Consider the following 26,062-nt stretch of genomic DNA (forward strand, 5'->3'; position numbering starts at 1 on the left):
CCTTGCAGGGCATACTTACTAGAACACTAGTGGTGTGCATAAGACTTTAAACTTGGGTATGCACTTTACGTATAAATTGTACAATACAGTTTCATATAGTTTTCAGGGTAGATACAGCATTTTAGCATCTGTGAAGTGCACCCAACTGGAAAAATATACTTATGTTTCCATTTGGATGTGTGTTTCCAAGTAAAGCTATCTCAGAAAAAGCTCTATTACTTAAAAAAATTCTATATTCGCAATATCTCGAAAATCAAAAAATATACTGAATGCATAGTTTTATTTTACGAGGTGTTTAGACGTCCTTAATCCGATCATGTCGCAAAATTTGTTTCTAGCGGTACTAGCTCCATGCCAAATATTATCTTTGTAAGTCAAAATGTTTTCTATATTTCGTGACGAGTGATCTTTCGCTTTCATATAGATTGATAGATGAATGCATTTGTTTAAGTGTGTGAATGTCAAAGATGTGCTAAAAATAGGGCGTATTTATGCTTTCTTACAAGTACAGGTGCGAAGCTACTTCACGTCCATAGTATCATAATAACATGATTCTGTCTACAAGTCTGCGCTCGCCCTAATGAAGAGACCACAGAACTAGTATGATGGGATCGCCCAGTCCAGCTGATTTTAATTGCGCGACCAGTTTCCGTGTTTAACGGACGAACGGCTGTTTTTATAGCCTGTAGCCACCGGTTCATGGTGACCTTAAGGATTAATTTGTATGATGAGCTCATCTAAAGAAAGTTGAAATATATAACGGATGAATGAACAGTCCGTGTGAAAAGGCTTTTTATATAGGTAGGTTAAAAATTAACTAGTCCTTCTATCACCAGTTGAGGCAATTAGCAACGGTTTAAGAAAATCATTAAGTAATTTTAAAATGGTATTCATACTCTTAAGAGAATAGAAAATATTCTTCTTTCTAATGGTGTAGTTAACTCCTAAATCTGTGTGATACAACCACACATGCCTAATATTACATTAAGTAAGCCAAGATTAAGCATCACTCTATTACACCTAGGTACAATGATATTAAATACTGTTAGATGTGTTACTAGCGCATGAAAAATTAGGCGCTCAAAAGAGGAAATTTACTGTCTACTCAATGTTAGTTGTGGTCAACAATGAACGTTATTTAAACAAATAATACCTAAATATCGTCTACAATGTCAAGTTATGTGTTCAGGATGTGTAAAAACTATATATACATAAATATATGATGGAATTAAAGGCCAAATTGTGCATGGATGCGCTCAGTGTTGTAGCCTATTATTCGGATCACTTTTTGCGGTGATTTTGTAGGGACGTAACCGATCTATACCTAGTATAAAATTATCATTGCCTAGGTACTAGTACAATAATCGTCAGGTTTGTTTGTTAAGTGGTCAAGCAGATTGTTTAAAGAATTTTGAATACATTTCGGTACATATCATATATAGTTATATTTTGGCGTTTGGAGACTGAGACCTTTGGTTTTTGTTGCAAAAAACAATTTTCTTCTAAGGACTTCTATATCTAATAATAATAAGTCAAAGGAGAGAGACTAAGACCAAAAAATACCGAATTCCACGTGAACGAAATGGTGGGGAACTTTAATTATACATAAGTACCTTAAATGGCTCATTTTATGCATTGTAAGTAAAATGCTTTCTCACATTTCACATAATTTGAAGTTGTAACACAGCTGTAAAGAGCGATACAATGGCAGTCCCATGCCGAGTGCAATTTACAATAAACAGTTACATAACGCTCCATACACGATGCATCTTTGGAATTTTTTCCCATCCAATGTTGCGATGTTACAGTTTTTATCGAATTTAAATTTTTTTTTAAAGATTATCATCGTGTGCTATCATCATCATCACCAGCTGATGAACGTCCACTGCTGGACATAGGTCTCTTGTATAGAATTTCAAAGACCACAGTCTCTAGCCGCCAGCATCCATCGGCCTGATGCTTTAATATCATTTAATTACCTCAGTATAGTCCAAATGGCTAGCCTGTTGTATATTTGATGAATCAGAAGATGTCTCACCCGATGGTATAATGGAAAACGATAGAATATGTCCTACATTTATCAAGCCTCACGTGCATGTTAGACTGGTAACCAAGTTATCCTGACCGGGACACAGTGAGACGGTAGAAATTATATATAGTGCCTACTTCTCCAAATTCTGACTACCTCCGTGGCGCAGTGGTATGTGCGGTGGATTGGCCGTGGCTAGTTACCACCCTACCGACAAAGACGTACCGCCAAGCGATATAGCGTTCCAGTACGATGTCGTGTAGAAACCGAAAGGGGTGTAGATTTCACTCTACTCCTAACAAATTAGCCCGCTTCCATTTTAGATTGCATCATCACTTACCATCAGGTGAGATTGTAGTCAAGGGCTAACTTGTAAAGAATAAAAAAAAGTCTCTGTCACGAAGAGCTCTACCTGTACCAATTACATAATCTACTCTCAATTATATCGGCGGTGCATTGATGGGGCGGTGATAAATCATAACGAAAAGACCGTAAAAGTGACCAAATTAGGTGAAATGAGTACGATATAATTTAAGCTTGTCATGGCTATGGCACAAACTTGAAAAGAAATGATTATGGCCCATAATATGACATGCCTGTCACATTCGTTGGAGAGAAAATGATATCGCATACGTCAACAAAGACGCATTAAGCGTAGAATTTTATCGCTACTTAATCTGAGGTCCAATTAGGGGTATTTATTTAAGCCGGGGTGGTCCAACAAAGGTCGAAATTATTTGTAAGCGGGCGTTTGGACCTCCGTCAATTAAACGAGATGTCAGTTACCGCTTTCTGTCGCCGCAGCGAGTGGTAGAGATGCGCGCGCGTTGATGTCAGAACTTTAGATACTTTTAAACAATGCACGGGGATGTAAAATATCTAACATATAGTTTCATAATAAAACAGTGAAGAAAATACAGTTCATGAACAGTATTGGACACAAGGGCCTACGAGTATGTACCTTTATAGGAGTAGGATGGCGTTTTTATAACGTTTTCCTTGCATGCCTTGCTTGATGCCATACTATGCATGTCTGATAGTGTCACACTGAACATCAGTAGACATAATTCGTGAAAAGAAAAAGATATAGTCGATCAATAGCGGCCGAATCGATATGGCTCACCGAGAGGCGTTGCGCTAGGCCGAAAAATCCACCGTTGTTGGTCGACAATATATCATTTTATTAATCTATATTTAGAGATATATAGTGGCGCGCATATATAGGCCTACATTAGGTCCATTTTATTCTTCCGTTAACAATAACTTTAAAAATTGTTCTAATTAAAGTAGTAACAATAGAAAACATTGCATCCAAAGCCAAATCGTCTAACGAAAGTAGAATAAATAATATTATGTACATAATACTATTATGTATACTGTAGTATCAAACTTAGTGACAGTAATGAGTGGTCCGCATTTTTTCCCAGGCGTTCGTCATACGGGCCGCATTCCGCCTCGAGACCTTTGCTATTGTCATACGGTCTTTACACGAGTTCTCTTTTTTTTAACTATTTCAGTACGTATCGCTATTGATGGAGCTTATCAATAAACATGTTATAATTAATTTCTATGGCTATTTGTAGTAAGACTTTTTAGTAGAGTCACTGTAAACAGAGTTAGTTTTTGATGCGTGTAAACTAAGCTAACTTGAAATATTTATACCAAGTTTTTTGAATTTGAATATTATGTACGAGTTTCAAGTTGGGCAATATTACTTAAGTAAGTCATACTTACTTAAACTGTAATGTTTTCTTTAACACCTACAAAATACGATTAAGATTGATTGTAAAGTAGCGGACCCGGACAAGCTTCTCTTTGAGTTTTGTGCAGTTCTTCCCTACCCCTACCTTACCCCTATTCTAGCCCTACCCTACCTCTACCCTACCCCTACCCTACCCTAACCTACCCCTACCCTAAAAAAACTCCGTAAGAAGCATCTTATCATCATCATCATCAGTACTTCAAGGAGTATTCTATTTAACAATTAAAAAAACTTACATACCGCCGAACGTAGAACCTCCTCCTTTTTGGAAGTCGGTTAAAAAAATAATAATGATCATCATCATTGTCATCATCAGCTTCTTACAAGATTTGGTAAGATTCCGTTCTTTGTTCCAATAGAGTTGGCAGGCTATTAGCTAATATATTTAGTTATCACTTGGTAATTTTTTTTTTCACTTGCGTGTAATAGTTTTTTTCCCATCCTTCGGTGATAGTATTTCTTTCTGGATAAAAGGTACTTTGTACGTAGGTACCAAAATATAAAGACTCGGTTGAGTAGGTACAAGGTGTGAAAGCGTAACAAAGTAACAAACTTACATTTATAATAGTAGGGTTCAGAACACGACAAAATTGTGACATACATATAAATAAAGGAGCGAACAAATGCTATTCTAAATTCAAAAATGTCCAAACCACGATTGCCTACAAACAAATGAATCGTTGAAAATCCACATCTGTCGTATGAACAGCTGACGGTGCATTGTGTTTTGCTTTTGACATTATTTAGGTATTCCCGTACAAAAGTATTGGAAAGATATTGATACGTGGATATTTTCGTCGAAATATTTATGGGCATGGATTCTTGTTTGCCGTTGGAATGCTCTAATTGTCTATGGTAGTGTTGATGAATTAATATTGTGTTTGTACTTACCGGATGTCCGAAATATGTGTGGATGTTTAAAATGAAGATGTTTAAATTACTTTGTTAAAACTTTACGATTATTTTTTAAATGAACCAACACTTATATGTGTTAATTGTTGGAAAGAAAAAAATATTTTCTTTACTTTTGAGTTAAAATTATTGACTATGTGACATTTGTTGTACATCAAAAAAACAATAACTTTTTAGTAATATATATCAAATCCTGAGTCTTTACGATAAAAAACGAGGAGCAATAAATAAAAGTAAAAGTAAAAAAAGCCATATCAGCCGTAAAATTTTCAGCTGTCGGTTTTGGTTTCTAAACGAGTTTGGTTTACTGTATTTAAATCTGTTTTTTTTTATTAAAATGGAGTTAGCGGGTGTTAGAACTCTTCTCAAATATAAAGTAGTTCGGAAGTACCGATAATATTTGTTTTATTTAAACTATTAAAAAAGAAGTGAAACGATTTTCGTAATAAGCAATTCTATGAGTACGATTTTCTAGCTTCGCTTACCTAGTAACTATTCAGTGTACAGACTCTCGTTTCATACTATTTTTATACGTACTCGTATAAAAATTAATAACTCTTACACAGGGCCGGCTCGTCCATACGGCGAACGGAGCAGTCGCTCCAGGCGCTAAATCCTAGAGAGCGCCTAAATGATAACCCTAGTCAACCGTATACGGTACTGCGCCTGATTTTAAATTAGTCACCGCAGAGTATGGTTGAGATCTTCGCGTTCCATTCTTAATTTACACTCATAATTTGGTATAGGTATCTGCATATTATTAGAAGCAAACAGGAAAGGCGCCGCAATTGGATCTCGCTCCATTTTAAAATTTACTTCGTGCCGGCGCCGCTCTTACAACAGGGTGGGGCAAGTCATCAGGCGGTGACTACTGAATACCAATCGTCTGTCAAATGAATTAGCCCACTAATGTCCCTAACCTTATCGTCAGCGCTCGTAATTGTGGCTAGGGGGAGGGGTACGTAATTGTAGGTGAAATAAAATTACTGATTGACATGACATTTCTAATTTGTTGAAATTACTGATAAGGGTTTTGAATAACAGTAAGATTAAGAGCTTACCATTATGAATAGACAAAAAATAATATGAATGTACCTAATAATTTGAAAGTTGAAAGCGTTCACATAATTCTTATATTTTTCGACTTTACGTGTTTAGCAGTACCTGTAAAAATCTATAGGTTTAAAAAAAAAAGGTTTTTCTGTTCGTATCGCCTTATTTCTGACGCCATATTGCATAAATATTACAAGTGGGATTAGGTTTGTCTTAGTATTTCTTATTATATTTTATTCATCAGATATTTAATTTTACATAGCCAGAGAGATTATTACATTTGAAAAAAAATTAAGAGTACGCAATTCAAATATAACTTCCTTGTTCCCGATTAAACAAGTCCTTGGTAAAAGAAGCCATTAATCGTTCAAATAAAATATCCTTTATTACGTAGCTTCACCACAGATAAGTAAATTATTACGATAATGGAACTCCTTTCAAATGAAAACCTCTTTCTTTGTCTATAACGACCCATTTAAAGGTCATTTTATAGGACGTGAAAGCTTAAATCCGGTAGCCCATACGTCCACGCCATCAACACACGCATTAGACTTATCACAAATTAAAGTTTTTAACTTATGAGCTGTCAAATGCAAGTGACAGTCCTAATAAATGTGTCATTGGTTGTATTTTTTTTTCTACGCGCCATCAAAGTCACCTCAATAGACAATGATTTAAAAGTTCTCTGCCCTTCCTTTGTTTCGGATTTTCAAATTAAGAACATTTATGACACAACGGTTTTGGCGTTCGTTATTTGAAAATAGAACTTGTCTATGAACTGTTTGTGGGATCTCCATTCGTCTTAAAGTTAACGGACATACTTATTACGAAAACCTTCAACACAGCATTGCATTGGCGATGTCTTTACATATTTCTGTTTGTATCCAAAACATTACGATGATTTCCTTCCTTTTCCTTTAGACAATTTCTTTTTCATATTAACACCTATTATTATGTACCTATTGCCTATAATCAAACGACATAGTTTTTAGCAAAGTGGTGAGAGATACTTACCTGGTTGAACGCGATGATGTCAGGAACTACTGATTCGAATTGATAAATTAATTTGTATTGAATGTTCTGTATATGGAGAGAGGCTATAAGCTACGAGTATATAAAATCATTCCATAACCAATAAGGGTGTAACACTTACGAAAAATGGGACATAAACGGAAAGATTTTTTTCCTTTTGAGAGCTGCCTTTGCGTGCACTGCGTAAACGGTCAGAGATACACAAAAATCGTATAAGACGCGTTCGTTTAAATAGTTAAGGATGAATTTTGTGGAGTTACGAAGTCGCAAGGGTCCGCTAGTAATATAGTATAATGCTTGCAATGATAACATTTTTTCTCAGGTTTATCCTGTAGATACCATATTCGTGGTGACCCTATTAGTACTTTAGGGGTAACATAACAAATCGTCATAACGGCCGATAATGTGTTACGGGAGTGACAGTGGAGTTATAAATCGATGCTGCTTCACGTTTGATTGTTGTTGCATCGTGGCGCATTAAGATGAACGTTAACGTAAATATGGGATGGGATATGGGAATACCTACATTCCCACTAATTGCCACACCGCGCTTTGTGTGAGGCTGTAAAATGCTAATAAAAAGTATCTTTATTGTTTTTAGTTCAGTATAGATACACAGTTTATATTAATTATATTAATATCTTTTTATATTACTTAATTAATTTTATTTTAAATATTTGTGTAATAATTAATCTGCAATTAAATAACACTGTAGTGATAAAAATATTTGCTTAAAATCTGGAACGTTCCATAATTTGCAAGATTAGGATAAGGTTGCACTTTCTGTGGTAGGACCTTATTAGTCCTCTAAGTATACCACATAATATAGGTACCTATTTATTAAAGAGTTTCCCGTTACTAGAGTATAACTCAGATAAGTAAAGTCAGTTAAACAAAAGTCAATCGTATTTTATAAAAAAGACATACGTGCAAATTAAACTATCGTGTGTGTTATTCATATTAATTGATTATGGGACGCAGCTAAAACTCACGTGATACAACGTCGGAGTATACCCGACTAGTTTTACGGGGCCCTTAGTCATGAGTTGATTCTTGTAACGCGGCGCGATCCAAACTGCGCCGTTGCGGCGAGCGTTGGGAGACTCCGACGTTGTACCACGTGAATTTTTGCCATGTTTCATAATCAATAAGACATCTGTGTCCTATTTATGTAGTGGATTATTGAAAACAACATTTTACAACATAAAATACACAGATATACGTGGTTAAGTCTTTTGCTCATAATATCCAGGTAGTTCTAATACCGACACATTTATTAATTTATTTCACGTAACATATGCCGTGACACCGTACGCCATTATACCAGAGACAATACAAAAAAATAAAATGGCGCCAATGAGGTCACTTCATTGTTAAATTACCTATTCCTATACATTCGTATCACGCGCACACGATGTTTCCTATTATCTAATTGTTCATTCATATAAGTAACTCACACTAAATTAATAATAATTAATTAAATATGTATTCAGAGTTATTCAGCATTATGTACTAACCTTTTATTAAAAAAAATATATTTTAGATTATTTTTTTAATAAAAAGTTAGTACTTATGCTAATGCTAAATCTAATAAAACTTTATTACTGTATGTAGTCCTAGTAAAATATTAAACAACGTTAAAACACTAAATATGAGAAACAATTTAATTAAAAGTTAAAAAGTAGGTACACCGAGAGAGAGCAGTTTGGCTGGTGGGAGGCTTCGAGCCGTGGCTAGTTACCACCCTACAAAGACGTTAGCGTTCCGGTACGATGCTGTGTAGAAACTGAAAGGTGTGTGGATTTTCATCCTTCTCCTAACAAGTTAGTCCGCTGCCATCTTAGACTGCATCATCACTTACCATCAGGTGAGATTCTAGTCAAGGGCTAACTTGTTAAGAATAAAAAAAGAACAACATGTTTAGTTGTTAGCAGCAATGGATACAGGCCACTGACCAAATAGACCACCGCAAGCACTTCCGGTCACCTGTGGTTTTAAAATTACTAGAAAAATAATGAATTTACCATAATATTTTTTATTGAGTAATGTTGAATCTTTTAAATTTAGAATTCATATGCACAATGCACACCACGATTTACAACTTGAGGTTTTAGCAGTGGCTTTGACTCATATTAAAAAAACACTTAAGAATTGAACATTATCATGAACAAACAGGCTGCACGATCAAAGATCTTTGCCTTTCTTGGGGACATAAACAAAAAGTATAATATAACTATATCATACATTACATTTAATTAAATCATTCGAATTTCAAAAGTATTCTGTTTTTTTTTTAAGATATTTATGCCAAGTAAGCAACCCCTTTCAGTTTAAACTTTGAAGCGTCTGTGAAACCGCTAAGAAACTCGCACCATAAAGTAAAAACTGAGAAACAATACTTAAAATATTTATTCACGTGTCGTAAAACCCTCAGGATTGATGGGCGCGCCATGTGTAGGCGGGGTCACTCGGCAAATCTATTTTTACTTTTTTTTCTCCGTGACACATATGGCGTTGCTCGCCATTGTTTAGCTAATGGCATGGGGTTCGCACATGGTTATAGAATTTGAAATTGGGAATCGACACGTTCATCCGTACACTTAAGAAATAATAAGAGTTTATAAGCACTCGTAATTCGTTTAGATTCGACTTTTCAGTCGTGAATTTTCTACTAAAAATATTAGAAGCGAGTATGAAGAGAATTATTGGTAGATATGAACGTATATTTTTTAAAATTGTGATGTATCCAAAAGTTGGACTCGATGGTCCAGTACCCATATGGTACGAGGTCCTGGGTTCTAGTCCTGGTTCGAAATAATTTAATATTATAGCCCGCCAACCCGTATTGGAGCAGCGTGGTGAGACTATGCTTCATATCCCCTCTCATGAGGAAGTAGATCCTTGTAGTGGGCTGTTAATAAAGGCTGATAATGATAAATGAAGAATTTGACTTTATAATAATCTATAAGAAATATTTAAAATGCTCAGCATTCCAAAACGGCTAAATCTTTCTTTTTGTTATCTCTAAAAAAATGGGTAATTTTAGTTATATAAGAATTGCCTTTGGGGATTCCATGTTCATTATTAAGGCCCGTAAATTCACATTATAATAGCCATGAAAAACTCAATGACGTCACTGAGGTCAACCATTTCCTATCCATAACATGCGAAGTATCAATAAGACAACAATAGGAAACCATTTATTTAGTTTTTTTAATAAAGATCATAAAAGTAATAACTGCTATACACGTTTCTTTAATTAGATATTTGGATATAGCACGTGTAAAAATTCACATATTATTCAATAAACATGGTTTTGGAGGGTAGTAATTACTTGTTTTATGCTAATTTATGTCTTAAAACAGTTGTAATAACGCCCATTTTTCTTTAGGCTGTTTTAATGTTTCTATTACCATTTTGCTATTATTTAATGTTTTGTGGGAAAACAGAAGATAATGCGATTGCTGTAGAAGCGATTTTTCTATGAATTCATTGCTAATGATATCGAAGGGTGCGGTAGAAATCAGCTAATAAATTTGGGAAAACAATAAACTGTTTGCCCAAAATTCACTTTTATGGGAACTCCCAAATTAATGGTGGGAATTGTTTGCTTTTTAAAAAGCTTTTGATGAAATTGTGGCTTCATTAAGTAACGCACTTAGATGCGTTTATCTTTGCGTTGAAGGTTGTTTCTCTTTGACAAAACTTTTATGAATTTCCATTCCACACGCCCTTGTTTTGGTAGATATAGATAGTAGAAAACAGACTAGCTATGCTAACACAAATACTAATGCGTTAACGTTTGTAGTAAATGTTTCTACAAGCGATTTCTCGTTCGGATAGGATGCCGCAAAGAAACCATCAAAGGTATGTGTAGAATTAAGCTACCTCTTTTAAGTTGGCCCGCTACCATCTCAGACTGCATCGTCATTTAACATCTGTTGGGGACGCAATCAATGGTTAACTTGTCGTTAAATTTTAAAAGTTACACCTTTTTGTATCAGTAATAGAAAAACTAACGCCTTGGCTATTAATCTGCTAACAAACAGCATGGCTATTTTAGTTTAAAGCTCGAGTGTATTCGGTCAAAGGCGATGGTTATTACTTATCAATTTGTCATCTAATGCCATGTGTTTATTTCAAAAGTTGACAAAAAGAATATCCGAAGAAATACCTACTACAGAAATCAGAAGATTTTTAATATTTTTTCAATAATTTGCACAGTTAGAAAATAAATAAAATGGCGGATCCGAGAGTCGGTATCTCAATAATTATTTTAAACATTTTAAAGTCTTCGCAGGATGCCGGACATGTTTTGAACGACCTGCTTGTCTTTTTTCCTTTGAAACAGGTTTTGCTTCCTCTTACTTCTACCTAATTTATCTACCTACCAATGTATTTATATAATAAAATCGTAAAATCTTATCTGTATATTGCTATATCTGTACTTATATACTATATATCTCTCTATATCTGTATATATGATGTATATCTGTATATACTTCCCAACTCTGGATTGCTATTGAGATATTTCATTAATGTAAGAAAAAAATCAATATTTCAAAGCTGGTCTCAGGGCTCAAACCATCATGATTCGTAACAGGCTATTTTTTTGTTTTATAGTAAGTTTTTTTTTTGTTTTACTGTAAGTTTACGTAACAGGCTAAACACTAAAGCAACGCAGATTTCCCACCTCCATAACATAGTGTAGGTACTTGGTACTATTCTTTCGGGCACGCTTAGATGGATGGCTTGCGGCTTCTACTACGATTTGACCTCAATTACTATAAGCCTTAATTGAAATTGAAATGAAATGAAATTTATTGCTAAAATAAATCATTTTACAATGGTGCTGAGGACCCTGATTTAAGTTTGATAAACCTGTATCTCAGGATCCTCGCTCTTCCTACTTATAATAAAAATAATTTTAACAATTATGAAGGATATGGATTAACAGAAATTAAAACTAACATGCAAAATAATTGTGTGTGTGTGTGTATGGGTGCGTGTGTCTGTTTGTGTGTGTGTGTGTGTGTGTGTGTGTTTTATTGTGATTCTAATTAGCTTTGTACCAGATAATCTCTAAAAAAATTGAGTTTTATTAGTAATTAATTACTGTCTACAGTAGCTACCCTTTGACAGTAATTACTAATTACCCAGTTTAAAATAGGTACCTTTTGTTCTTCCGAAAAAAAGCCCCAATATTTAACACGCTTTAACAAAGCTTACAGTGTAATTAGCTTTTAACGTCGTAACTTTAACATGTTAATTTTAACATAACAAACGGCAGCGTTTTATGGCGCGAGGAAATTATTTATGGCGTCCCGAAATAGTGCGAAGTCAGCGAGATTGACGGGAGACTAATTTCATACAAGTATTACAGCCATTTTAAATAATACACCCCATGTTTGTGGCTTGCTAGATTATGGTGGCTAAGTGTGGGGAAAATGTAGGATAGTCTTATCGGCGCAATGACATTTTGTGCGTTATTATGGTTTGTATTTCGTTACGAAAATTTGTTATAAATTCTACCGCCTTTGTCTTTTTTAATCAAATAATGTAGCCAAATATGTAAACGACTGATGGTTAGATTAATTATAAAAAAAACCGATTATTGATTTTTGCGCAAAAAATGAGCACCCCTGTGTCACGAGTCGAGGCAAATATCCTAGCCTTGCTAACGATGAAATAATTCGGAGGAATATTTTGGCACTCCTAAGGGTCTCCACGGCAAAAGGGACAAATATGTAACTCTCGGTCAGAGGGGCTTTTTTGTGCAGTTTTCAGCTTTTTCAGTTTCTGTGATACATACTGAATTAATCAAATAATGACGATGAATAATATAATAATCTTACCATTCTAATATTTATTAATATTGACTAAACCCTTCATAACATGTTTGACAACTGTCTAGATGTCAAACATGTTATGAAGGATGATGTCTGGAAGTCCTGGTTTTTCAGTATGAAATGGTAACCCCATTACCGCAAATAGTGGGTATCTATCAATGTGACATTTACATGATCCTAAACTTTTACTTTGTTACTTCAGAATTACACACATAAGAATGAATTTTTTCGGTAAGTAACGTTAAAATTAGAAATTCCTTAAAAGTTATAAAGCTTAATTTTCTTACTTTTACCTAAATATACACCAAATTAGTAACAATCAAAGAGGAATGCCCACCGGCCAATACAACGTCCGCCCCGAGAACCCAGGTATCATCATCATCATCATCATCATGTCAGACGATGGACGTCCACTGCAGGACATGGACCTTTTGTAGGGACTTCCAAACGTCACGATACTGAGCCATCTGCATCCAGCGAATACCTGCGACTCGTTTGATGTCATCAGTCCACCTGGTGGGGGGTCGACCAACACTGCGCTTTCTAGTGCGGGGTTGCCATTCCAGCACCTTGGGACCCCAATGGCCATCGGCTCTTCGAACTATGAACTATGTACTATGTGTCCAGGTACCCCCGTGAACCCGTGGTGTGAAAGTAAAAAGATGATATTATGATGTAAGTATTTAACATTTGACATTGTGACATATAAAGCTGTATTATTTTTTCTGTTATCAACTAACTTAACAACCAAGAAAACGAACAATCAAACCGATCATAAGTCTTCAAAAATGTCGTAAAACTCAGGCTCTATGGTCGACGATCTTTGCTTGTCCCCGTTGGGATTAAATTAAAGATGAATAAAAAATGTCGTGAAACGTAGCAAACTTTTAATAAAGTAATAAATTTACCCCTCTAGTAGGCTGATAATGATGATGGCATAGAAAATATATAGGTCCTGATGATTATGAAATAATGAAAATTACTTGAACATTTTTTCTTGTGCAGTTTGAAACCAACACATATTTTTCAATTTAATATTAATTGTTAAAATTTAAATTTTATAATGACGCCACCCGCATATTGTCTTCAATGAATATGTATGAAGGTCATTTAATTAAATACATACCCACCCCAACGCGATAACCGTAGGGTGCTGTCAATCAAACACTTCAACCCCTATATTCATTAATGAATACGTATTACGTACCCAATACCCATTGAGAGTCTTCCGTTCTTCCCTACTTTTATAAAGTTGGCAAAAATAATGCATGGTAGTAAAGCGTTACTGTTTAGAAAGCATACAGTTCGGGAAACTTCCTTACTATTCGTAGACATAGTGGACATTCGCATGATTACTAAAACTGCGCCTATGGTTAAACAAGTAAAGCCTCAATAGCTCAACGGTAAGAGCGGTTTGACTCATCACCGAGGGGTGGTGGTTCAATCCTCACCCCGTTGGCCTATTGTCGTACCCACTCCTAGCACAGTCTTTCCCGACTAGTTGGAAGAGAATGGGAATTTTGGTCATATTATAAAAAATATGGTAAACATCCTTTGTTTTTTTTTTTAAGTAGCGTTTGAACATGACTGCTCACTAAGAATTAGGTGACGATAAAAAATTCTTACGTGGATTTTGAGTGAAAAGTTTAGTTATTTTTATTGCAATTGATAATGCTGTACTGTAAAAATTAATAATATAGTGTTTTAGCAGACATCTTATAATCCACAGATTTAATTTGCAAAAATAAATTTACAATAAATTAAAACAAAAAAAAAAAAATTGTTTACTTCTTAGCTGTATTAAGATAAATCATACTAATCGTTATTACTGTTATATAGCCAAAATATATACCGAACTGTACATAAAACTGTGGTAAACCATGAAGACTCGTAGTACATTCATGAAGACAAGGGCTGTCCGCTAGCTGCGCCCGCGCACGGGGTATTAATGACCCTCTTTATGTCGATGGCTCGCCGGAGGGCAGGATGTTAGGATACTTCGGTTTTTATGCCTTCCAACTATTTGGAGTGTGTTTGAGTTCTTTGTTTTCTTTGAGTTTGTGTTGGCATAAATGTACTTACCTAACTTTTTTTTTTCATTTTGGCATTTATGATTAGTTTGTGTTTTTTTTTATTTTAAAAATATTGAGGTGGATCGCTTTAATTAATAGTAAGTATGTTAATATAACAATATGTTATATTATCATCCTTACTAATCCTAATCCTGTTAATATAACAATTTGACATGATGACAAATAGGAATATATTTTAATCGACTTCAAAAAAGAGGTTGTTCTCAATTTGATCGGTATGTTTTTAAATATCATCTGTCACACAATGAGTAATTAAAAACAATTGGGAATAAATGAAACATTATATTAAAAAGCAATACTTATAATAAATTAATAAATGAAGAACAACAAATGTTTCTAGCATGTTTGCTCCGTGAGGTTAATGGTGATACATCAGATAAAGTCATTTAAAAAAAAAAGAACGGATAACGATTGCATATAACAAGAGTAAACTTAAGTATGAGCAGTCTGTCAAGCTCGAAGTACTTCGCATGCGCTGCGGGCGGTGCGGCCGCTGCAGGCAGCTGCGCGCGCACGTGGCGTCGGAAGTGAGCACGCAAGTCCTGACCATTGTTCACTGCGCCCTCCGCCGGATATATGCGAATACTATCGATCGATAGCATATCATATCGATCGATAGATCATATTGTAATCTATGGAGCGCGCGTTTGGAACCCTCGTAACTTTAGTTTTAAGTTTTCGACTATTATTACCAATTAAGTTAAATTATGACATAATCTTGACCTTTCAAAAGTGCTTGTAAACTAAGCCTAATTGAAATAAATGAATTTTGAATTTTTTTTTATGATTTGCTAAAGTATTATTTATTGAAGTAACAAGCCAAAATCAAAATCATAAATCATTTATTTCAAGTAGGCTCACTTTACAAGCACTTTTGACACGTCAGTTGACTATTTGTAAAGATTCTACCACCGGTTCGGAAGGCAGGTTTTGCTGAGAAGAAACCGGCAAGAAACTCAACAGTTGCTCTTTTTAAAAAAAATCATACAGTATTATAATTTAAAAAAACACAGTACTATAATTTAAAACAGTATTATAATTTAAAAGCCATCCATGCTTGATATTATAAATGCGAAAGTAAGTCTGCCTGTCTGTTCTTTTCACGAGTTAACCGCTGATATGATTTGGTTGAAGGTTTTAGATGCTTTGGACCTTGGAGAACAATATAGCACACAACATACTTTTCTCGGAAAATCCTGATAAATTCCATAGGTTCTTTAGGAAATACATACTGTAGGCGAACAGAGCCCCGGGGTTTTCTAGTATAAAATAATTAATACATATTACAATTTATATGTTCATAATACCTAGTCTGTCTGTAATTTTAAAATAACTTTGTTTCTCAAGTGTTTATAGCTATTATTTATACGATAGCAAATCGCAAACAAGCTTTTTAAAATTTAGCCTGTCTTTTGTTTATCCGGGCTAATCTTTGGAACGGTTGGACCGATTTTAATGTGAATTTCATTGAAAGATAGAGGGTGTTATTGAGCAACACATAGGCTACTTTTAATTCCGGAAAAATCAAAAGTTCCCGTTGGATTTGTGCAAAACTGTATTTTACACGAATGTTAGAGGTGTATTTCCAACTTCCACGCTAACCCGCTTCTACCTTTATAGACAGTAATTAGTAAATTATATTTATCACACACAGTGTTACAGTGTTCACAATATACTTAACCGATCCTTTTAAATTTTTAGACATGTTCGAACAAGATTAAGGTTTGTACCGACCGGCGACAGGTCTTTGTTTAAAAAACCAGTTTGTCGATGTATTTTTTATACTAATGGGCTTTTTTTAATTTTCTTCGCTACATTAATTCCACTAGCCGAAGATTAATAGTCATCCTTGTGTCCTTGTCGATATTATTTAAAACGGTAGGTAGGTCGGTGATCATTAATTGTTTAAGTTTTTTATATAACATTTAGATTGCTAAATTAATATTTATGCAATAATTTGCAATACGTTTATTTTTTATTTTGTAATAGCATCAAAGTATTGCAATTATAAAAACAAATTACATACATAGGTACTCTGACTTAAGGGAGCTTTAGATAAAGTTTCGGCATGTCTGACCGTCCGTCCTGTATTAATTCTAAGTTCTAAAAGTGACAGCCTTTTAGAACTTAGAATTACTACTATACTTTGGCATAGTTATTTCTAAAATAAACATAAAATAAAGTTTTTCTGTTTGTTACCTGCCTACTAATTACTTAATTACCTTCTTAATTAATACAAAATATTGATCTCTAAAAGCTAACATTTGCTTTGCTTAACGTTTTTTTTCTATTTTTTAATTATTTATTAATTAACTATTAGTCACTACTTTATGTACCTTCCTACCTAAAACTAAATAACACTCAGTGTACCATTGAATTATCAATGTGGAATCAAGCTTTTTTACGTTAACGTAAGCTTTTAGGAAGGAAAATTAATTGCTTTCTGAGTTTTAAAAAAAACAAATGTAAAATGTCAGCTTCCATTTATGACGTGAAGCACTTTTTGCGTCTTTGCCACGTCAAAGTCTGGTTAAATCGAAGGGTGCCACCCTTCGGAATGCCACGTGCAGTTATTTTCTGCATTTATGTACCGTTGCTAATTCTTGAATCATTGCATATAAGGCCGAGGGGGCCCTATAATAGAACCCCTGGATATGAGAGAACTTTATAATAACAGCACTTTTTATGGCACTCATTCATATTCTTAGATGTCTATGAATTACTTAAATTCAATAAATTCAAAAAATCTTTAAAAGTTTAGGAAAACTCCAAATATTCCACAATTTTTCCACAAAATTCGTACCAATATCAAATATCCGAAAATTCGTTACTTTAAACGCAAAATCGGTTTCACAGTTTTCAAATTTGATTTTCACAGTTAGCTTGAATCATACAAAATATTCGTTATTCTGGTATTAAGGATAAGATTGGAAGAAGGGGAAAACGTACATTTCCTCGATTTTAGTTATTTCCTATTTAGTTTTTCCTACGTTAGAACAAGATATATTAAAGTACATAGTGAAAAAAGTTATTATGTAATGATGAGGGATATGCGGGCAATACGATTCAATTTTTAATCGACTTTGAAAGAAGAAGAATGTTAAGTATCTAGGATTTATCGAAAGCTTTATATATTTTTTTTGGACATGACCTAATTGAAGACTAACTAGGAATAATCGTGAAATTTGTTTGTTAAAAGTAAAATTTGTTTGAAAGGACCTAAGGACCAAGTCAAATAGGTAGTGTTCTATAAATATTGCTTTGTTTTTGTCACCACTTTCAAATCAACCAGTAGATACATAGAACAAAAGTACCTTTGATGACATTTTTCGGTTTTTAGTGTACCTACTTAATATGTAAGTACATCGCTTTATTTTCTGAATTCAATTGAATTAAAAAAATATGCATCAAAATTATTTCTCATAGTTAAGTAGACAGATAGCACTGCTACAGTTTATTTTAAGAGTTAGTAGGTAGGTAAGTAGATTATAACTTCACGGTACTTTAATTAGCAGATCTCAAAAGATATTTCACTCAGTTCAAATGGCGCGCGAATGCAATTAAAACCAATATTCTGCAGTCCATCGACCGAAGGACTTATTTTGTGCAAAACTTTTACAAAAGCGGTCAATTTAGAAGCGGTAAGGTGACCGCCCCGACGATAAACAAAAGCATCGGACCCACAAGCTCCCAATACCAGTCTGTGCAACACGCACACGCAAGCAACCCTACGCACACACGCGCGTGCCGTACACGTCGCAACTTGCACAGGCTGTAAGTTTTGATGGCATCGCAATCGCATTCGTCCGCCGGTCGTCGTGTGGAGCGCACGTGTCGCTCGCGTCGAGTTTAGTGAACGTGTAGTGCTTATGGACAGTCAAAATGGTGCGAAGCCTGTCGCAGTGGACGAAGACCCTCAGCTTCCCGGCTAGGTTATCTCCTAATCGCACATCGAAGGAGAGCGTGGTCAATGTCCAGCCGGGCTCCCCCGGGGTGTCTCCGACCCCCAGCGCTTCATCTCTCCCGCAAGGCTCTGACAAAACAATATCGCCGATCCCTATCACGGAAATCAGCCAAATAGTAAGTCTCCCTTTAATTTAGGGAAGGACCCTTTAGCTTCTATCGGAAAAGGGTCTGGAACGTGTTGTGCATGCTAAAACTAACTCAATCGTGTGTAACTTAAGTTTTTGGAATAAATGAAATAGCATTTAAGATTTCCTTACGCGTATTGAAATTCCAGAAAGCATTCATGAGTAACGCCAGCGCATTTGTTAGTTGAATGTCACCAATTTATTCTAAAGTCCAATAAGTTACTTGAACAGTTAACCGGTTTTTAGGATATCTAAACTTAGCTTGCTAATGAAGTCTGCGAGTGTTTCGTATGAGATCTAAAATATATAACTACCCACTTAATAATGTTACACCATAACAACAATAGGAGCATCAATATAATTTGTTCCAATTACGTAAGGACCAAGAATCTTATGAAATGGGCACAATAAACATCTCGATTCAGGTGGACCATTGTTTTCGTTCTAAATTAACAATGAATGGCGGTGTTTACAAATATTTGAAAGTACTCCTTTATCCCTACAAGATGGCACAGTTAGATGTAACTGGTTTCCCATAAGAGACACTATAATACGTGTCCGAAATGCCAAAAGGCTACCGCCATATTAGCCAGCTATTAAGCTGTAGGTTTCTGAAAGGAAATGAACGATACGTGTCTCGGTTCCCACGTAGAAAGCACTTAACGGCACTAACGAGTTGTATCAAGTGTATTGACGCTTTTGTTTGGGCGGTCCGAGCTACGTATCGGTCAGTGTTGTCGCTGTACGTTGTTTGGTCGGTGCTGTAACACTGTTTGGTCTGGTCACAGTAGATATATATCTACTGTGGTCTGGTGGTGCGGGGAGCCGCCGCTGCGCTGCGCCGCGCACCGTTATGTCCCCCTTGCACTCACCTTGACAAGGCCGCACAGAGATGCGAGTTTTTGCAAAGCCCGATAGCACATGACTTTCACCATTGAGATGCCTTTCTAAATGCTGAAGTGTTTCGAACTTATTTAGGCCCCGTATTGGTTATTAATTGAAGTTTCCTTTTTGAAATATCTGTATAAAACAAGTAGGTGTTGAGACTGTTGCGTTTGCGCAATCAGTTTGTGTAATTTAAATACCTACTCCTAATGCTGTTAGCAAAGGCTTACCTTAGACATTTTAAACGAAAACTTTGTCTCAATGCATTTGCAGAGTCAACTAGAATAGTTGTCTCGCACTTAGCACTTTAACTAAGCAGGTAAATTGACCTCTTTATTTGACCTTCCTAATGTGCAAACGCATTTGTTGTGCAATTCGTTTGCATATAAACTGTATATACCTAAACCTCTGGCTAAGCAAAAGTAGACCAATGTGTTTATCCAGGGAAAACATAAGTTTCTTAAAGTCTTCAAATATTTAATTTAGGTTTATTGATTGATCCTTCATTGATTTAATTATTCTGTCTCTATTGTGCGTTGCTTCCTTACTGTAAGATCTTGGTTAGCATTAGTTAGGTTAGGAATAGGTCTATTCTGGTTTTGCTAATCTCACACAATTGGCAGACGGGAAATTGCAGAGGTCAACACAATGATGTATAGAAACCAAATATTGTATATTGTTGAAAAATCTATGAAATTTATTTCATGTTAGCGTTACCATCTTAGATTACATCGTCACCTTTAAGTTCCTACTAATATGTCTTTAAAACAATAAAAATGTTCACAAGTCTATTTTTACTACATCTGTAATCATGTAAGAATTCATTAACGCATTCACAACAAAAAATGACAAATTATATGTATTTTGTGCCATTAAAAGCATTAGGTAGGTACGTAGGTTCCTTACTAGGTAGTGCCGCTTTTTTAGCTAATCCTAAGATGTAAACGCAAATTAAACCATTTTGAAATGTGCCAACATTCCTTGTTAGATAAGGCTAGCAGATAAGGTTAATTAATTTATATTGCCTAAAATTACACTCAGTTATTTGATCTTGATTCCTGACTACAAGATTTTTCTATGATGTTTCTCTTTAGAAATATTTTGAGTTCTACAAAGAAAATGAAAGTTCCACAACCACCATTTAACTGCGTACAGTTTAAACTATTGTTGTAGCATTAAATTACAACTCGGTACTTATTATTGTGCCATCTTACTCAGAAAGTTCAATGTCAAGAGTTATTACTTAATTGTTCTCTACAATGTAACACAACAAATGATTCTGCCACTTCCCACGAAAATAACAGCAACAACATGGTTACATGATACAGATCCGATAATAAATTCAAAGCCAACGTTTCACTTTGACATCCTCTATTGTAAATTCGAAATTCAGCTGCAAAGTAAAACTTAAAAATAAAAAAAGATGTGCATAAAATATATGTATAGCCAAAGCGCAAAGTAGGTGGGTAATATCTAATCACCAATAGTCCTTTAGATATGATTGGAATTATAAAATTCTATAGCCTTTTATATACTAGTTTGGCTACCAAGCAATCTATCAAAATAAATATAAGTCGAGATCACTAAAATGCTATTTATAAATTACTTAATAACAAGGATGTTGATTGTTTGTTGGAGGCAATTGACTTGACTTCTATCTTTACAGGAGAATCTTCTATCTTTTGTAAATGATTATTATTTTAAAAGAACAACTACTACCAATCTTGTCAGAACTAACTGCAAAACTGGTAGTAGAATCAATACAAATAGACAAACTTGACGTTTCAAAAGTCAAGATTGTAAACTAAGCCTAAGTACTTTAAATTAATGAATTTGAATAAACTCTTCCTCGTATTGATGAGCGTGCAGTTTAATATTATATTTGTGATTCAAAATTAACTTCACTGTACGAGTATTTACGAGCATGTAAGAAATGTTCGCAGTAAACAATAAAACATGTTGATCGTCCAAAGTTTATGCGTCACAACGAAGTTACGAGATGTCAAAGTGTGCCAAGCTCCCACAGGCGGTAAAATTAAGAAACGTGCAATAAAAATTCATTTGTAATCGTAAAAGTATAAGAACGCCATCAATTTCTAAATGACTTCTTCGATTTTATAGCGCACGACCAACGATGGCATTTTTAAATCTTCCATTGTGATAAGTTATAAAACTAAAGAGCGGTCGTTCTGTTCTTATTACAGTTTTGGGAGCAAATAACTAATATATCGAGGCTAAGAAACAAACTAAATTCTTAGTCAATATATCAAGCTCAATGTTAGTATATTGGCTAAGAAATTAGTCTTAGAAATTAGTAGACTAGACCTTTTTTGGTTTTTGCAACCTGTTTTAGGTACACCGACCAAAAGGCTCTAAATATAAATGTTGTTGTTGTTGTTGAGCCTATTGCAATACACATGGAAGCAAAACATGGAGGATAGAACTGCTAAGATAAAATAAGAACTACTCTCTGTAAGCCATAGAAGTCAACAAATTGGTACAAACATCATTAATTAAAGTCTTAAGGCATGTCACCATGCTTGTGTAGGCACGGAATGCGGATTTCCATACATTAATTGCAAATAATGGGCAATACTAACTGAACAGTTAATGCTGACGAGAAAGTTATAAAAGATACCGTTTTTAGTAATATAACCGATGCTTTTAAAATGTGCACGTAAAAAGGCATTCACTTTCAATAGCAGTCTTTTAATTTTGAACTTTTTTCATACGACAAATCATTGCTCGTTAGGTGATAAAATATATATACTTAATTAATATATACTTAATTGCCAAGTAACATGAGATAAAGGATTTCAAGCAATATAGTTTATTAAATTCTTGTGAAAATTGGTTGATTAGACAATAGCTATAAAAATTAAGAATACTTGAAATCTGGGTTGTATGCTAGAATGAAGTGCACCTTGATTCCAGGATATGTCTTTTTTATAGCAACGCATACGCAAGTCGTCAACGGAATGACATTTAGAAATGGCTCATATGATCTCGCTATGAAACTTAACTCACGGTAGCTTGCTAATGGATGCCCCAGTCACAGCTTTCTCGATTTGTTGTCACTTTTTAATCCATTTAACGGAAACAACGATCAAACGTCGTTTTTCTTTCTTAAAATCTTACAGACCTTAATCCACTTATAATTATTTTTTGTGTTAAATATAGTATATGTTCGTTTTGTTGCTGTCACATAGACATACTTACTAAAAAATCTATTGAAATCTTATTCATTGAAAATCGGTTCAGGACTTACGCTGCTAATGCTGACATTGCCTTTATACATGTACGTATTTAAGTATTTGTATGACACGTATTTTCAACCGAAAGAATTTAAGTACAAAGAGTACCTAACGTAAATTTAAAGTAAGATGAAATTTAAAAGGAAGCAGAAACTACAAGTTATGTCAAGGGTTTTTTATGTCTTCGAAAGTGCTGGTCGGCCATTTTTATTAGGTATTTTATTGTGTCTGTAGCGGAACGAACATCTGCGTGTCAAATTCCTCGATGCCATGTGCAGGCTACTGGTGGGAAGCGAACCGTGCCCCATGTGTTGAAAAAAACCTCATGTTGATTTGAAAAATGGAATAGTTGTGCGTAATGGTGTTAGAATTATAGTCATAGGAAAATAAACTCTATTAATATAGTAATATAAGTTGATTGAGATTGGAGTTTTGTTGATCCGGAAAAAAAAACAATTCCGATAATGACATCAAATAAATCAGAACAACTATGAATGTAGGCATAGAAATGTGTATAAATGCATTAGCACGTTAGCCAAGACAAACGAGTACAAACTCGATAGGTTTACCTTGTTTTGTTTAGAAGTCCCTGCTTATAGTATCATAAATAATTGAATTTGTGACCCAACATAAACTAAATCTAAACCTTAAGTTAAAGCTAATGAAGGTTATAAACACGCCTATATCGGCTAACAATGTATCTACGAAACATTAATGTAAAATTTTATTTAAAAAACTTTGAACGTGTTAATAAGAAATGTTTTAATTGCAAATACTTGCGTACTAGAAACGCTTATTTAGAAGAATGTGCAAAACCTACGATTAGCATTTCTGAGTATTTACTTGCTTACCTAGATAATATTTACTAGTGCCTAGACAAATTAATACATCAACTAATATTCTAAGTAATTCACATTCAAATTCCCTCTTATTATATTTAGCCTCAAAAATGTCCAAGAAAATAATTAATGGATATTGTTGTAGTTTTATTTTAAAAGCATTTGTTGGTATGTTTTGTATATACATTTAATGCATAACAATAATAGAAAGACAACAAATTTGGAATCAAAAAAGCTCAAATTATGAGTACAATCAAAAACAAGAGAAATAAATATGTTCTTAAAGTGAGGATAAAAAAATTACCAATCAAGTTGAGAACATCCTTTTTAGTTGGTTAAAATGAAATAGGACAAAGAAACTCTCAAACAGATTTAAATAGATGGAGAATTAACAGAAAGGAAGGAACAGTTTGCGGTATGAAATCTCTATTATTTACCGGTATTGAATGGGTTCCCCGATAAGGAGTTTTTCGACATGCCATTCGCCAGGGACCCAAACAGCTGACGGGGCAAAAAACCACCCCATCTATTGCTGCTCGTGTTATGGGGAACTTGTAAATATCATTGCACCCATACAGTTTATAATGGAAATGGATGGCGATGCATAAACAAAGATATTCGTATGTTATAAAATATATGATATTTTTATTATTCTATCGTAAATTCTTGCATTTAAAATGACTGATTACTCTATGTTATGCCTCTACATATACGTCTATATTATCTAAAAATTTTCTTTTATTAACATCTTCAACACTAGAGGATCAAAGTGTATTTTTATGACAAACGCCAAAATTAAGCAGCTAACTTTAGAAAAGATTTAGCATACATAATGTTAATTTAATAATCACGCAATTAAAAAAAATGCGTAATGATAATTTTATACCCACTATTCAACTATTTGTACAAGCAACATTGAGTTAGCGAGAAATAAAATATGATACATGATATCCCAACGGATATACCCGACGATACTGCACAATATCAATGAGAGATATCGAAATATAACACCCGTATGGGTGCGGATGCGAAAAAAAGGTTTCTGAATGATAAAATGACGTTTCCTGGATGATAAATGAACGGGAGAAAGGATGTAGATTGCAGATCATCACATACATACACGTGCATCGCGCCACTCTAACAAAGTAATGTCATAGTTACTGTATGTACGACAGAACCTAGAGTACCAAAAATTTGCCTCAAAGTGGGCCCTTTTTAACATAGTTACAGTTTTGTGCCAAAAATTTCCAAGTTAATTTAGAAAAGCCAAAAAGTATTTGGATCTAGAAGTAACTAAAACTATATTACAAACGTATTTACATTGCCTAAAATTATTATGAATCCATGGTCAGATGGTGGATTTCATCATTTCTCTTAGGCTTTTCAGACATGTATAATTTGAATATAAAAACTTGTAAAACAAATTCCTTACAGTTTTAAGTAAAATTAAAATACCTACAAGATACTTTGCGATGTGCAATGTAGTAATTTCAAAAATTCTTGAAAAATAGCTGTTTTTAATAAAAACTTCAGATGGCCTTTTATCTTCCTTTATTATTCCGTCATTCCATCACAAAATGTTGACTGCTGCTGTTTTCATAACCAGATAATTTAAAATATCCTTATTAGATCGTGGAATGTACTTACAATGACTTCAGTATAAATACCGATAGTAATGTTGTTGGAAACTGTTCTTCGTCAACTTAGGAGCAGATGTGCCAAATGTGGCAATCCAAAACTGACTTGAAAGGTCGAGTCTTTAAAAATTCGTGAATTCCACGCGGCACCTGCCGGGCAGCAGATGTTTGGTACCAATCGGAAACTTTTGAAGATTTAAAGTATGCGCACGCACCAAACAGCTGACGGTTCGATGAAAAAAGCCTACCTGAGTGGGTGTATAGAATGGAATGGGCCGACATGATTTTTAATATCGATCAGCTGATTTGAAGAGCAGCTGCTACTGCTACCTTTTCTCTAATATTATTTACTTTATGTATATTGTATTTCTTTTATTTGGTATGCTTGTAAAAAATACCAATATTCTTTATTCCTACCCAATCAAGAAAAAAGCCTGTGCCATAAGTGGGCCCCAAAATAGTCCAATGCATGACCTCTCAGTGTTTATTAAAATAGTATCCTTTGTGTTAATGTATAATTTTATTAGCGCTTCTAAAATAATCAATTTAGATTTACTATTTAATTTCATAAATGGATTATCTCTTACATAATACGAATTTTCAATAAATGCGAGACAAAACACCCA

General features: G+C 34.4%; 1 protein-coding gene across 3 annotated transcripts in view; it reads left to right on the forward strand.

Moving 5' to 3' along the window:
• Positions 1-26,062, forward strand: part of LOC112051077 (TNF receptor-associated factor 4) — a 115,979-nt gene that overhangs the window by 65,112 nt on the left and 24,805 nt on the right. Inside the window, exon 1 of one of the 3 annotated variants that reach the window (XM_024089556.2) lies at positions 18,518-18,810. The exons of the other annotated variants lie outside the window; for them this stretch is intronic. Coding sequence (XP_023945324.1) covers positions 18,613-18,810 — 198 coding nt within the window. The 5' untranslated portion in view covers positions 18,518-18,612. Of the gene's footprint in view, positions 1-18,517; positions 18,811-26,062 lie in introns of those variants that run through there. 3 annotated transcript variants of the gene reach the window in all.

This window comes from Bicyclus anynana, chromosome 5 (assembly GCF_947172395.1).
Source record: "Bicyclus anynana chromosome 5, ilBicAnyn1.1, whole genome shotgun sequence".
Lineage (NCBI taxonomy): Eukaryota > Metazoa > Arthropoda > Insecta > Lepidoptera > Nymphalidae > Bicyclus > Bicyclus anynana.